Source organism: Phasianus colchicus, chromosome 5 (assembly GCF_987193195.1).
Source record: "Phasianus colchicus chromosome 5, bPhaCol1.hap1.1, whole genome shotgun sequence".
NCBI classification, from domain to species: Eukaryota; Metazoa; Chordata; class Aves; order Galliformes; family Phasianidae; genus Phasianus; species Phasianus colchicus.
The window spans coordinates 41,844,625-41,860,628 of record NC_143440.1 but is presented as its reverse complement, the minus strand read 5'-3'; the positions used below and the strand labels follow the sequence as shown (position 1 = coordinate 41,860,628).

General features: G+C 34.5%; 1 protein-coding gene across 9 annotated transcripts in view; it reads left to right on the top strand.

Moving 5' to 3' along the window:
• Positions 1-16,004, top strand: part of CEP128 (centrosomal protein 128) — a 99,130-nt gene that overhangs the window by 48,327 nt on the left and 34,799 nt on the right. For all 9 annotated transcript variants that reach the window (XM_090141466.1, XM_090141463.1, XM_090141465.1 and 6 more), the window contains one exon: positions 1,372-1,564. In XM_090141466.1, the coding sequence (XP_089997592.1) occupies positions 1,372-1,564 (193 nt within the window). The remainder of the gene's footprint in view (positions 1-1,371; positions 1,565-16,004) is intronic.

The following is a 16,004-nucleotide window of genomic DNA, read 5'->3' as shown; positions in this document are numbered from 1 at the left end:
ATCACTATAAATAATAAAGATAAAATCAAAGAAGAGATGTTATGTATTTTCATAATTTAAAAAGTGATATTGTCATATTGAATAGACTTTTCAAAGTGTACCTAATAATCATTTGCATACATTTCTCTTGTAAGTATCTTTAGCTAGCAGGGAGCAGTCTAGAATGAATGAGAACTTGAGATGTCATCCCTTTTTTCTTTTTTTTTTTTCTTTTTTTTTTTTTTTAAAAAAAAGTGATAAAAGTATTCATTAAAAGCAAAATTTAAAAAAAGATAATATAAATCTGGGACTATAATGCCATAATAGTTATCCACATTTTTCATTTCTGCATCATTGCAACTGCTTATGAGCATTCAAAACTTGAAGTCTTCTGTTTTTTTCCTAAATTTCTGAAATTGTTTACACTGAGTCCAAGGAGTGGCAAAATTTGTTTGTAATAATAATGGCCTTGGGACTGATATTTTTGGTAGTATAATTAAATATCGTAATCACTTTTTCAACTACTTCTGTCAAACTGCCCCTTTTTGAGAATTAATTTTGTTTTTCTCTTCTGAATGCTGATTTTTCTCCAGATTACTACAGTCTCTAGAAGGTACAAATTTTCTTCAGTAGAAATACTTTTGAGACATGATTTCTGAACTTTAATGTTAAAAATGGAGTTTGTTTCCTGCATTTTTCTTAACATTTCCTGTTTGTAGGTTAAATTGTTTAAAAACATAGCTTTGAATGTACTAGGAACATTTATTTTAACTTTCTGTTAAAATATAATTTTTTACTGACTTTCATTTTATATAAACCCTCTAAGTGCTGTGTATGTTTCTGATGTTCCATACTTCAACTGAGGAAAATTTTATGGGAATGAATAGAAAAATACATTAATGGTACTGTGGAAATTTCACAAGATTAGATGGAAATGACAGAGGTAGATCTTGTGTGGAGGCAGAAAGGTGTCTGTGGAGCTCTACCTATTGTGGCTGACCTCCTGGAAGAAGGATGGTTTAACAAAGGTGTTTGGAAGAGCATTTTGTACTAACTGAGCAATGAAATGCGCATTATTAATGTTAAGCTCAGGAGCAGGTCTTGGTGTCTGTATAAAGCTCTAAATAAATGTGAATTTCCTTACTTAAGTACAGCAGCAAAAAAAAAAAAAATATGTGTATTGCTTCTGTGCATACAATTATCAGCCTAAATGTATCTCTGTTGAGATTCCTTGAGGGTCCTTTTAATATATCTGAGTGTTTCCTTCTATTATAGTTATGCAGTAATAGCTACAAATGAGTAAGCTGTGATTCCAAAGATAATTTGTTCAATTAAACTTTGTCCTAGTAGTTTTATTGGAATTCTGTTTATTGTCCCCATTTTTCAATGTAGACTAAGCTGCAGTGGCTGCGCGAGGAGGTGAAGGAGAGAGAAAGTAAAGAAAAAAAGCTGCGACGCTACTTGCTTCAGAGCCAACAACATCTCAAGCACTTTACACAGCTGAAGGAGTCTGAACATCAGTCTCTCTTCAAAAAGATAAAAAAGCAAGAACAACTTTTGGAAGAAGTTCACAGGGAGAGGAGAGGTACACTGCTAGTTGTCTTTTTGTTAAAAGGATGACAGATTTAAGAAAGGTACCAGTTATTATTCCTGTGCATTCAGATGTAATAACTAGTTGATAAAATACAAACCCTTCTGTATTGCCAAATGGAGTAAGACAAGCTTTGATCCCAATTGAGTGACGTTATATATAGAATATTACATATAGTTTTCCTCCTCTTTTGGCTTGTAATTTTTACTCTGGAGCATGATGGGATTGGTGGTAGCATCTGCACCATCGGTGTTTATTGTGAAAGGAAAACAGTAATCTAATTTTACTGATCACTGCAAATTTCTGATGAGGATGGATCTCACTATCTCAAGCCAAGTGCCAGTTTTAAGTCTCAATTCCAGTACCTGTAGCTTTCTATTTTATAGTTTTCTTGGAGATTGACTTTGAGCAGTATGCTTTTAGGAGTAGATAAACATACTTTCAGCATGAACTCCTTTCTTGAGGTGAGTGCTTCATGAAAGTAAGGAGATCTTATTCTTTCATCATCCTGCTTTTCATATACCTGCAAGCTCACTTACACTTCTAAGTTAATGAAACATATTTATTCAATGAAGAGTATTTTAATAATAAAACCAGAATATCATAGCAAACTCAGAACATAAATTTTGTACAGTACACCTTTGTTTTCATCTTCAAAAATGGTTTATTTCACTGCCAGAATACTTTGGTAGTTATGAAGAATGTAAAAGTTGATCTTTGTTATACCAAGACTTAGGTGAAATGTAAAATTCTGCAAAAGCAGTCTTGGTCAATAATAATCCATATATTGCTGAGTTGAGTTAGTAGATTTTATAGACACTTCCTCATTTCTGAAGGTTTTTCTAAAGATATTTGTTATTTACTGTCATGACTGCTTTTGAAAGAGAACTCCATGTCTTCATTTTTATCAGGAACCTGGAAAATTAACTAGAAATTGTATGCATATTCATACATCATGGATCTTGGAAACACCAGAATCAACCATTAAGAATGCATGCTCCCATAGGAAGTTCAGGAAAGAACTTATCACTCTCTACAACCACATGACAGAAAGTTATAGCAAAGTGGAATTCAGCCTTGAGGTCATTCACTCTAGTTTTCTTGCTAGTTACAAAACAGAAGAGGCCAAATCCCACCTTGTCACAACCTCCTTTAAGGTAGTTGTAGAGAACAGTAAGGTCTACCCGAAGCCTCCTCTTCTCTAGACTAAACAATTCCAGTTCCCTCAGCTGCTCCTCATAAGGCTTGTGCTACAGAACCCTCACCAGCTTTGTTGCCTTCGTTATCTCAAGGCCTGTGCTGAACATTTAGAGAATACTAAATATTTCATGTGTGTGCGTGTGTATACTTGCTCTCCTTTTCTAAGGTACTATCCCAGCAGAGGTGCAAGTCTCATAAGGAATCAGAAAAATGTGGATAGTTTGGAGCTAGGAGGAAAATGATTAAAGAGGAAAATGATTAAAGAAAAAAAGAGGTGGTCTCCATAAAGAAAAAGAATGCAAACAGCGAACCCAATGCCTGAGAAAACATGCTAATTGACACAGGTTTCTGGGATTAGAATTTCCATATTGGAAAAGATTCTTTTTTTCTTGTTTTCTTTTAAAACTTTGTTCTGGCCTTTAGTCAGAACTCAGTACTGATAATGACGAGCCAATATTTTGTCAAAATACTATATTTTGGGTTTTTTTAGTCATTTCATATTTATATTTGGTGTAGATTCACATCAGAACGAGCTTTTAAGTAAGTTTATTTACAGCTTCTGGTGGCTGTCTTAATTATTGTTGAAAACATTTTGTGAATTATTAAAACAAAAATAAAACAATGTTACTCTTGTTTTGCTATTAAGAAATAAAAGCAAAGCATTTTTGTAAATATTTTGTAGAACGATACAGATTATTTTCTTTACAGGAGCAGTAAGATCCTGCCAGCGTTTTCCACCTCCGCTTACAGAGATCATTGATAGAGAACATGCTTTGATCTTTCAGGCTTGAATGTTTCCATTGTTGTTCCATTTATGTAGTTTTAGATGCTGTAGTGACACAGGCCTTCCAGTCCTCTACTTTTAATAGTATTCAGTGCTTTAGAACAAACATATGGAATGAATAATTGGAAACACGGAATTAAAATACAACAGAGATTTACCACGGGTAATCTGAGGCCAGCTTCCTGGTACTTCTTTTGTTTCACGAGGAAGCTCGTGGTTACTAGCTAACCAATAATTTTAGCAGATGGCAGCCTGTACTACACTCACCTATGCAGGAAATCATTAAATAAAAAAAATATAAATTAGATTAAGTAATGTGCTACTTTGAGGGACAGATGGATAGTTGATGAAAGGGATGGTTAGTCAGTCCTCCTTAGTAGATACTGGTCTGTGGGCCAAGCATTTTTTATCATCAATGAGTTTAGTAAGAAGAGCTAATAAGATAACAATATGTGGAGCCTTAGTAAGTATGTTGATACATAGAGGAAGTGGACCACGGGATCACTACATTTCTTTTATCTAGTGCCCAAGAAGAGACATTGCATTCATTGCTTTTTTGTACCATTATTTATATCAATTTTGAATTTGAATCACTGTGCCATTGATTTTTAATAACAGTGCATGTGACAGTGTATGCAAGATTAATGGACTTACCATCTCCATGAATTTAATTTACCTGCTTCAAAGTCTTGTAAACATAGTCTTCTTTGTTTTTTTAATTTGGGTGACTGACTTTCATTCGACAAATCAATTACTTTAAGTTGGTAAAAGATAGAGAAATAACAGAGTTCATGTCTGTTAGTGCAAGATCCAAGAGCATAATTTATGAAGTGATTCATTTAAATGTTTAGAAAGTGTTCTTTTTTTTAACTATGTTCCAAGACAATGTATGGCTATTTAAAATTCAAATGCTCTTACAAAAAGCCCAGTTTTTAACTGTGCAGCTAATAGACTGTAAACTTGTAGATGTAAGTGACTTGGAAAAGAAAACTGGAAAAGCTATTTTTCCAAAGGAAAAGGAGAACGCTACTAATACCATAGAAAAGATGTTAAACTGTAAGGAGAAAGCAATGGTTAGAGAATCCAAATGAAGGAGAGAAGTTGGTTGGCTTTTGTTACTTAAAATAATGGAAGAAGTAGCTCACGGGGAGTACAAAGAATCATTAGTGACATTATGGGTAAAGCCCAAATGCAGGAGTAAAGCAAATGAATGAAGAATGCATTTACAATTGTTAAGAAGGTTCTCTGTTCTTTTTTGTTGGAACAGTTTTGAATAAGTAGTCTCTTGTCTTTTCCCTTCTTCACTAAAGCATCTGTGAAGTGAGGGGGAGCAGAGAGGCAGACACTGATCTCTCTCTGGTGATCAATGATGGAACTTGAGGGAATGGCATGAAGCTGTGACAGAGGATGTTCAAGTTGGATCAGGAAAAGTTTGTCACCAAGAGAGTGGTCAGGCACTAAAACATCCTCCCCAGCTAATAAGTGGTCATGGCACTGAGTTTGCCAAAGTTAAAGAAGCTGTCTGAACTAAGCTTTCAGACATATGGTGTGGTTTTTTTGGGTGGACCTGTGTAGAGCCAGGAGTTGGACTTAATGATCCTACTGGGTCCTGTCCAATTTGGGACATTCTGTGATCCTCTGAATAACTAGGAGTTTTCTTTATTTTAGGCTTTTGGCTCTGCTTTATGAATTTCTGTAGAAGTGTCAAATTAGTGAAAGTTAATATTTGATCTGGGAGCACTAATTCATCTTACGGACTTAGATCTGCTTAAGTTACCAGTTGATTTAATGAAAAGTAAACATCAGCTCTGTCTGTACATCAAAAGAAGAATGGCAATATTTTGGAAAATGTACCCAAACCTTTTAAATCTTTTGCCATATTCATTCATTCCTTCTAAAGTGCACCTAATGCATAAACAATAGTAATGTACATTTGTGTGTTTTAAATTCTTAATTTCTGATTATGAATGTTTTAGTGATGTATTTTGCTAGCCTTAGCTCATATGAATAGGTATAATTAGCTTCAATTGTTTGGGAGCTATTATCTTAGAAAATATCCTGTTTCTTTTAAAAATTGTATATATACATTTACTAGGCAAATAGAATTGACTTCAGGCCCCGATGCTGTTTATCTCTCTGTCCTCTTGTGATTTTTTCCCATCTTTTCTGAGATTTCACTAGTTTTGGTCATGTTTGTCAGTGTTCTGGAGTACTTATAATCTTGAATTTATTTCTGAAGGCAGCAAATCCTGTAAATGTGTTGTTAAAGTAGGTGATTAAAAGAAAAGGCAATCTTTTTCTGGAACATAAGCCTTCTAAGAAAATCTTTCTTGGCATATGTGGAAATGTGTAGAAGTTGGAATTCCCAGGAAACTCTTTAATATATGATGCTTGTTTAATTAAATACTTTGCTGTATTCCGGGAAATAAAACTGAGCCAAGGGCTCAATAATCCTCCCACCTGTTGTAATTGTCAAAGTTGTTTTCATCTAAAATACATGTATGTTGGAATTTGAACAGAAATCATGACCTTGACCTTCTAGGAGTTTCAATATAGCAAAGCTGCTGTTTTTCATGACATTTTAAACCTTGCATATGCAGTATATTATGTTAAATACTTTTTTTTTTTAAGTTAGAACTAGTGCTATTTGTGTGCCTCAGATTTGTCAAGCTAGGTTAGAATATACATTTCAGTGTAGCTTGTTGATTTGTTATCTTTTGTATCCTTTCAGCTGACATTCTCTTTAAAACTCTTTATTCCCTAAAGTTGATGTTAATGATATTGCATATTTGGAGAACTGAAGTTTCAGTTCTATTTCAGTATGAATAATTTCTCTTTGAATAGAGCCTTTGCTCACCAGTACTTACTCTTAATGTTAATTGTAAACAAGAAAATCATTTTAATTAGAAAATAGATGTTCTAAGTGAATCCTTGAAAAAAGGGAGAACAAGCAGGTTGTTTTTTGTAATATATATATAAATATTAAATAGTTAACTAATTTGAATTGTTTTCTAGCTGGTGTTTTAAATATGACAAAGTATTATTATTTCAGTACCTAAAGGGAGCCTACAAGCAGGAGGGGAATCAACTCTTTGAAAGGGTGAGTGACAGCAGGACAAGGGGAAATGGTTTTAAGCTGAGGGAAGGGAGATTTAGGTTGGACGTCAGGTGGATGTTCTTTACAGAGAGAGTGGTGAGGTACTGGAACAGGCTGCCCAGAGAGGTTGTGGATGCCCCGTCCCTGGAGGTGTTCAAAGCCAGATTGGATGGGGCCCTGGGCAGTTTGGTCTAACATTAGGTGGGATGGTTGGTGGCCCTGTGTGTGGCAGGGGGGTTGGAGATTCATGATCCTTGAGGTCCCTTCCAACCCTGGCAATTCTGTGATTCTGTGATTATGCTGTAATCAGTTCAATGAACATATGACTCTGATTAGTATCTTCAAGGTAATACCTGGATGTATCTGAAATTCAGTTTTTATTTCTGTTATTGCTTTCACCAAGTCTGCTTGTTTTTATTTTTCACAAAACAGCACCTCTACTTTACAAAATCTGTAAGACACTTAAACTTTTAAGTAAAATAATTTTATGGATTTTGGCTTCTGAGCCAAGCAAGGCAAACAAATTAATTGCGTAGTTCATACGCTACCAGTGAGATAACAGTAGTCTATGAAGTGTTTCTTTCCAAATAACTCTGCTGTTTGGTAACAGACACATCTGAGTCATAAAGATAACATGCTTGCTCTTGGCTAATAAGAAAAAGAAATAAGGAAAAAGTTGTTACCTATTTCTCAGTCTAATTTCTTAATTAGACCTTCTTTCTACTTAAGGGAGTATTTAAATAAGAACTTTTATATTGCAGTTCAGACACTATGGTCAACATTACATAATGCCAATTTGTAAATTTCTGTTCGATAGAGAACACCTAATGTTAAAAATTATTAATCATGCTAATCAAGGTTTTACAATTCTAATACTTCTAAGTGTGATTCTTATGTACATGTGTTTGTTTTTAAGTATGGCTAGTAAATTGAGATACAGAAAGATTAAAAAAAAAAAAGAAAAAATAGACTTTGGAAGATTTATGTACTTCACGCATATCTTTATCAGTGTATGCATTGTACGTACTTTATCAAACCAAACAAAAATTTTTCTCTCTGATTTTAATTGGACTTCTTGCCCATTAAATACTACTGTCTTTGTTGTTTTGAAGCACTCAGAATAGCATCTTCTGAAAAGAATGGTTGGTGTACTGGAGGAGAAACATTTCCACTTGCAAAGTATAATAGCAGTGTATTGAAGGCGAAGGTGAAAACATATTGAGTGCAGTGTCCTTGGAATCCACAGCACACGTTTTTCATTGGCGATCTGATAGGACAGAATTAACTTACATAATCTCGAGTTTAATAGATTATAAAATCACTGCTTTTAAAAGTAATTTCAGAATCAGAAACTGAAAATATTACTCTTTTAAAAAATGTGGTGGAAATTTTCTCCTCTGCACAAACCTTTGTCCCTCATTAGTAATGCGTTAAGAGTAGCAGCATTTCCTCTTCAATACTTTTTGTTATGCCTTTGAAACACGTTCTTCAGCATTATATTTTGCATCCCAGTGCTAGGTTAAGAGATGCTGTGACTTTCAAGGAAGATGAGTTTAGAATGTTTTTCTTATTTCCTTGACACAGGATAGTGTCATGGAGGTGGTATCAATGATAGTCAACTATACTGTTGAGAAGCAACAGAATTGGTTCACACCTGTGATTCACGAGTAGAAAAAAAGATTATTTCTGTCAAAAGATATGAAAAATTTTCTTTTAGAGAAAATAGACTAATTATCAACGGGAGAAATTACAATTCACCAAAAGGATAAAAGGGAAAAAGGCAATATGATCTCCAACTGTCAGAGGCTAACAAAGTCTTTTGTCTTTGAACTCATCTTATTCTTGCTTCAGTCTAAGGAAGGAAGTGGGTTGTGTCATGATCTTATAGTTGTTTGGCGTTTTATTTTTTTCTACTCAGTTTTTGAGGAATAATACTAGTTGCTCCTTTTACAAAGAGCCTATTTAAACTGACAAATGACTTAGGCTTTTTAGATGCTGGACTTCTTTTTCTTCCGTCAAAGCACGACCTATGTGATGGACCTTGGAGGAATTTTGCACTGCATACTTTCATGCTTGTTTTGGATAAAGAAGAGACTTCATTTTCTAAGCTCACTAAGCTGATACTTTTCAAGAGTGTTAAAAGGATTGTGTTATGTTTTATTTTTGAAGCGACTTCTTAAATTTAGATTGGAATTTAAATATTCTGTATGTGCTCTTTCTACTTAGCTGAAGATATGCTAATTCTTCATTTTTTCACGTGAGATTTATGCAAATGGACTGATTTCTATGTATTACAGTAAAACACACTGCCAGGCAACAAGTAACAGCAAAGGATTAAGATGTGACTTTAAGCCTGGGCTATTTCTAACTTTTAAAAATTTGAAATATTTTTGTAAATACAAAGTTATTTTATCCTTTGCTATATATGGATTTCATATTTCAGACAGGCTGGAGAAGTGGGCCCATGTAAACCTAATGGGGTTCCGTAAGGCCAAGTGCAAGGTGTTGCACTGCGGCCAGGGCAATGCCAGGTGTTTATACAGACTGGGTAAAGGACCCCTCGAAAGCAGCCCTGTGGAGAAGGACTTGGGGGTCCTGATAGATGAGAAGCTGGGCATGAGTCAGCAGTGTGTGTTTGCAGCTTGGAAGACCAACTACATCCTAGGCTGCATTAAAAGAGGAGTGGCCAGCAAGGAGAGGGAGGTGATTGTCCCCCTCTACTCAGCTCTTGTGAAATCCCTTTTGGAGTACTGTGTCCAGGCCTGGAGTCCCCAACACAAAAAAGACACAGAGCTCTGGGAATGAATCCAGAGGAGGACCACTAAGATGATCACAGAGGTGGAGTACCTCTCCTGTGAGAAAAGGTTAAGGGAACAGGGCTTGTTTAGCTTAGAGAAGAGAAGGCTCTGGAGGGGACCTCATTGTGGTCTTCCAGTATTTGAAGGAAGCTTATAAACAGAAGGGGGAATGGCTGTTTACAAGCGTGGATAGTGATAGGACAAGGGGGAATGGTTTTAAACTGAGATGGGGAGATTTAGGTTAGATATTAAGAGGAAGTTTTTCACACAGAGGGTGGTGACACACTGGAACAGGTTGCCCAAGGAGGTTGTGGATGCCTGGATGTTTGGATGCCAGCCTGGATGTGGATCTGGACAGCCTGGTCTCTAGAGGTTGGCAACCCTGCTTGTGGCAGATGGGTTGAAGCTAGATGATCTTTATGGTCCTTTTCAATCCAGGCCATTGTATGATTCTGTAATTCTATGATATTATGTGTATATAGAATAAGATCTTCAGACCAACTTCTGACATAATGTAAGATGTAATAATGAAATTATTTAACTGTAAGGAGAATAAGTGTATTTTCAAAGGTATTATGTTTATCCTGTATTGCAACAGGAACTCCTATTCTGACCTGTTCTTAAAACATTTTGGATTGTGATTACTGAAATACCTTGATTACCTTAAAATAATTTTTTTGCAGTCTTGCTGTAATCAACAGATTATGCTTGTTACAGGGAAGGAAGTTATAATTTTCAAAGAATCATTTATAATAGAGCCACTTTTATTACTATATTATAATGAACAATTTTTCATCCTAGTGGTAACTGAGAATCAGTGGCATATCTGAACAACATTTACCAATATGATTGTACAATTTCCACGTTCTAAACTGATATAATAAGATTTGGAGCTAATGAAAAATACTTTTAGTTCACAAATTTGTGATTTTTTATTTCTATAAATGGTAAACTGTGGAACAGAATATGATTTGGTGCATGCTTTATTTGTTTCTAAACGTCTAGTTTTTGAAAATGTTTTGTTTTCTTTTTATTGGAATTTATCTAGGAATTAGTGCAAATTGATTATAATTTGCTGGCTTCTAATAACCTAACTTACATGAGTTGTACTACTAAAGTGTTGGACAGATCCAAGAACCACTCATGCTGCATCTGGTATTGAAAGCAAGATCAGCAATAATGATATCAGTCCACTGATATAGGAACCAGTTGTAACTAGGGCATGCTCATAAGCTCTGACCTTCAGAAGCTGTGTAGCTTCTTCCTTTATATGAATCACCAATATGACCACCAAAATAGAGTTTTAAGTCTCCAGGTCAAGATCATGTTTTGTCAGGTCTTTGTGCATTAGATTTGGTTGCATATATTCAGTACTTTCCTGGTGTAGAGCATATGTGGACTAGCTCTGGGTTGCATATCTCACATTATTCTTTTTCCAAAACCTTACTCTTGATATGGGGCCTGAAACAGACAAGTCTGTCTGTTTTGTATTATGAAAATGGCTTTAAAGGCATCTTTGCAAAGCCAATTAGATGCAAGAGGGAGGGATTTTATTCCAGAAGAAGTTCTAATACTGTTGTCTTTCAGACTAAATTTCCTAGACTGCTAAGAAAGATGGTTGTAAGACAGACGTTTACAAAGTCAAGCAGTTCTTATTCAATGGGAAAAAAGATCTCAATAATTGATCAAGTTAGTTAGTAAAGAATAGAGCTGGAGAAGATCCTGTCAGAGAACATGTTATGGTTAGATAAACATAGCAGGATTAACTTCCAAGATTATTTTGAAACTGAAATTTGTCTGTGTTCATTTGTACATTATTTTTGTTTATTGTGTAGATTGTCACACAGAGGGAAAAAAAAACAAAAACAAAATCCTGCTCCTTATGTTGCATGAAATATATTTTGAAATAAATTGCTGGCAGCGAAAATGTCACATAACATGAACTTATGCTAGACAAAGGGGAGAGAAGTTGTGGATCCGTGGAAAAGGATGCAGTCTCTCAATTAGAAGCACAAAACAGTTTCTAAAAAGCAAAAGCAACTTTACATTTTCCTTTCTTCCTTGTTTTTTGAAAAAGTTTAGAACCATATTTTTTCTCAATTTTTATTATTTTATTAAATACTTTTCTCTGAAAAATTTACTAAAATTTTGTGGTATAGACTTTTTCTTGTGATTGCATGGAGAGAATAATACGTTATTGCATTTACAATTTTCAAAATAGGATTTTAGATAAAAAGTGAATTGTCACAAGTTGAAAATTAAAATATTTGTCAGTTGAATTGGTAAGTCTCATCAGTTACCATGTAGCAGTGTAACAACAGGATTGTCTAAGCAAGGAAAGGCATTGAAGCCAAGCTAAAAGCTTAGAATTTAGGAATTACTGAGGGTTACTGTTAAGGCTTTCTTTCTAATTGCTAGTGCTGCTTTCTCTAAAACACGCTGGGAGATAAGGCACAATGTAACTGTGAGTTGCATTAGCTGTGTTTGCTAATGGCTATTTAATTATGAAGAAAGAACTTCTAAGAATTTTGTAAAGTTCTCTGTGATGATGGGGTACAATGACTTCTGTGTGTGATAGCTGAAGTAAATGCTTTCTTAGAAGGTTTTTGGGATGTAGTGTTAACATTGGGCTACCAAGTAAAATTAACAGCTTTGTTTCAGTATTTATTAAGGACAAAGTGTCATAAAGCTATAACTTTTTGTATGCACTTTTTATCCTGTCTATTTATTAAATTGCCCAGCCAGCTAAAATGTCTTCGTTTTTCTGAGATGGGTAGGGAAATTTAATGTTAGGAAGCCTTTGGGCTTCGTATCTTACCTGCTGTCCTTCACTGAAAATGTTGTGAAGTACTTATTTGATCTTAAAACCGCTCAATGAAGAAATACGTTTCTAAGTTCCGATGATTTACTAACCTCAAGTAATAAGTGTCCTCAGCTAGAAAACCTTTCTGTGTTGCAGCTGTTTGCCTTCCTCATTTTGCCCAGTTCCTGCAATTCAAGTGAATTGTGCTAGCTGCTTCAGAAAACTTTCCACCTTTATTTGACTTGCCCTTAGCTGTTAGATCCAACATCAGTTCTTTGTATTTTTGGGTATTAAAATATGCAACTGCCTTTCAAATATAGCCAAAAGGAAATTTGTGGATATGCATAAATATGTTTGGGATAATAAACATCAGAAAAAGAAAAACCTAGGATATTAAGTCAGAGAACTCACTCAAGAAAGTAGCATTCAATTTCCTGTTTTGTCATTTATATATGCCATACCATAATTTTTATGTAGCTGCTGTGCCCATAAACATATCAGCATAATTTTCTAAAACAAGAAATGACAAATTATCTTTTCATGCTTGCACTTGGTGAATGAAAACAAATTAAATTTCTGTTTCTTCCTGTGTACTTCAGGAGGTTTAATCATCGTCAGAAAGGAAATGTTTCTGCTTTCAGGAGAGAATTGTAAAAAATTGTTTTGTATGCAATGACAGAAAACATTCAACTGTATTTTCTGTCTAAAACAGCAGCAATTCTGATGACATGACTTTGAGAGTATTTCTTATCACATTTTGTTTCATGTAATGCTGATTTATTTTTTGTTTAATATGTTTTCTAATAAAAAAATGCAGAAAAACGGCCATTGATCAGTCAGTTTGTATAGTTCTGCACTGTATCCAGAGGCAAGATTGCAGCTCATACTGAAATCTAAAATAATCATGAGTTTGAATCATAGAATGGCTCAGGTTGAGAGAGACCTTAAAAATCATCTAGTTCCAATCCCACGGCCATGGGCAGGGGCGTTCCTCACTAGATCAGGAGTTAGTTAGGGTCAGACTACAGTTTCACATTCAGCTAGGCCATTTAATGTCTTGATGCAGACAAAAAGCTAAATTCTTCCTTCCCTACCAGTCCAACTGATGATATTTCTTACTCCTTCCCTTATTTTGTATTGGCTTATCATTGAGCTCCTTTGCAGCTGTTTTGCTCACTATTAGCCATGTAGTAAACCATTTTTTCTTCCTTGCTGTAGATTGTTCCCATTGTAATAAACTCAATTGTCCTATATGGATATCCAGTGAATATTACAGCCGGGGAGAGGTATGTAATAGAAATGCAGGACCAGAAGCAGAGAGCGTAGATTCCTTCATGCTTTTTAGCAAATGCAGTTTATGATGGGATCTGGCTTCATCTTGTGGAATTGGGACACTTAGTACCAGCAGCACTTCAGCTGAGTTTACTTACAGCTTCTATTATACACAGTACAATCAAGTCATTAATGAAACACTGGCATTAATGCCTTAGAAGCATTGATAATATTCACAAAATGCTTAGTGGTAGTAATTTAGCAAGGAAATAGATAGTATCTGCATTTATTTAAAATTGAATGATTCACAGGTCAGCAAGAGGTTGGTGAATGGAAAGGCAAAACCTAATACATTTATTCCCTTTTGCAAGTACTTTTTTAACATTTTTATTTCAGCTTCTACTGGAGATTTTGCTTCTCACGTGTTGTCACATTCATGCTCCTCCAAACCTGTAGAAGAAAAAGAGCTATTCCTCAGTCTTTTATAGAGCTGACTATATCGGTGTGGTTTCTAACAGCTGTTTACTAACTTGCTTTACAGCATCTTCACCTAACGCATTTTAGAAGCAATGAAAATATCCTTTTTTAAACCTCTGCAGAGACAGAAAACTTGTGTGAGACCAGTCTTATGTAAAGGAGGTCTTGCCCAAATTAAAAAAAAAAAAAAAAAAAGACCAGTAACTGCTTCAGTTCACATTACTATTATTCTCTCCTTCACAGTAAACGTGGTAGACCAGTACCAAAGGGATCTCTTCTACTTTTTTACTGTCATATTATTATATTTTGTGTCATATTTGATATTTTCTTTTATTACTTCAACCAATAATTTGTGTATTTTAACAGTTTAACTGCAAATAACTAAATATATAGTTGGAAATAATCAAGCAGGATATTTCCCACTTATTTAGATATTTTCAGCGTGACTTATGTTGTCTTGAAGTTTTTTGAATGTCTAAGTAATTCTAAATTCAGTTGACCTTAATGTTCTCCTTTGTTTTCCTCAATTATCTTTCTTTTTAGTGTTCTTCATCTTTTTTTTTTTCTCCAATGAGAAGCTCTGCATAGTTTTAAGTGAGAAGACACTTATCTGGCCGCAGTCAGAAAATGCCAACATAAGGAGAGTGGGAAGAAAGAGTTGGAGACTTTACTTTGTAATTTGACATGCATTTCAGTAAAGATTCAAAATAAGAACGCTGCAACTTCAAATTGAGTGTTTCTTTTCAAATATATGTGTACAAATTAATGCGTGTTCTATTGTGGATATGTATCCTTGGTAATCAGTAAGGTGAAGTTTGAAACTCCTTTTCCTAGTAGTGAAATTCAAATAATATCTTACTATACTTAATGACGCTAAGAATTTTTTCCCATGAAGAAAGTACATCTTGCACTTAAAAAAAAAAAAAAAAAAAAAAAAAAAAAAAAAAAAAATTGTTTGTGGTTTGGATTTTGTGTTAAGTGCTGAAATGTAACTGCACAGGACAGTGTTCAAAGCTAAGGCTCTATTCAGAGGGGAGGACAAAGACAGCAGCAGTACTGATTTTTCAAGCTTTATTCTATCAATTTTACATTCTTAACTTGAGCATTTCAAGACAACTGTATTTGACATGTAAAGGTGGTAACAGCAATTCCACATAATGTTCTGTCTATTGAAAATATGTATATGGAAAATATAAACTCTAGCGTTCAGATACTACTACTATGAACTTTACTCACAACACATTAGAGATCTTCACTACCTATTTTGTAATGCATTGAGATTTCACATGTATTCTTAAAGTATTAACTTTTGTTTTTGAATTCTAAGTCAAACACTATAATAGTTCAGAAAATGGTGCAGAGAGTAAAGGAGTAAAGAAGTAATGAGAATAGCTTCTAGGGGCAAATGAAAGGAATTTTTTGTACGAATAAGGAAATACAGGGCAGGCCAGCACTGGAGATGTAAACATGGAAAAGTTGCATTAAAAAAAATACCAAACATTCCTAAACTTCAGGGAGTAGAAAGAAAGCACAGTACGTTCAGTTTCCTGAATAGCAATAAGTCTCTTTTGTAGGGAATCTAAACTTGTCTCTCAAATTCAGATGCCTTTTCTCCTTTCCCTGTTGTGACTGTGGGTATTGCTTCAGGTTCATGCAAACAAACACATCATAGTAGATTTAAGAAACTATTGTCATGTTTCATAGCAAAAATAACACTGTGTATACCAAAAAATGAATTCATTTAAAAAAAAAGATCAACCAAATTTTCTGTCATCTATATCCCTTTCCAAGTTCTCTATTACTAAAGACTACAGCAGCTAATACTTTGTGAGAATTTTTTAAGGCACATAATTTAGCAAAAGAGAATTCTTTTTTTTATACTTATATCCATGTTTATGAGGATATTATTGATTTAGACACAGATAACAGGTAGTTTATCCATGCTCATTATGAGCACTGCAGGCATTGCAGTGGTGATATCTGCATTATAAATTTTAAGACTG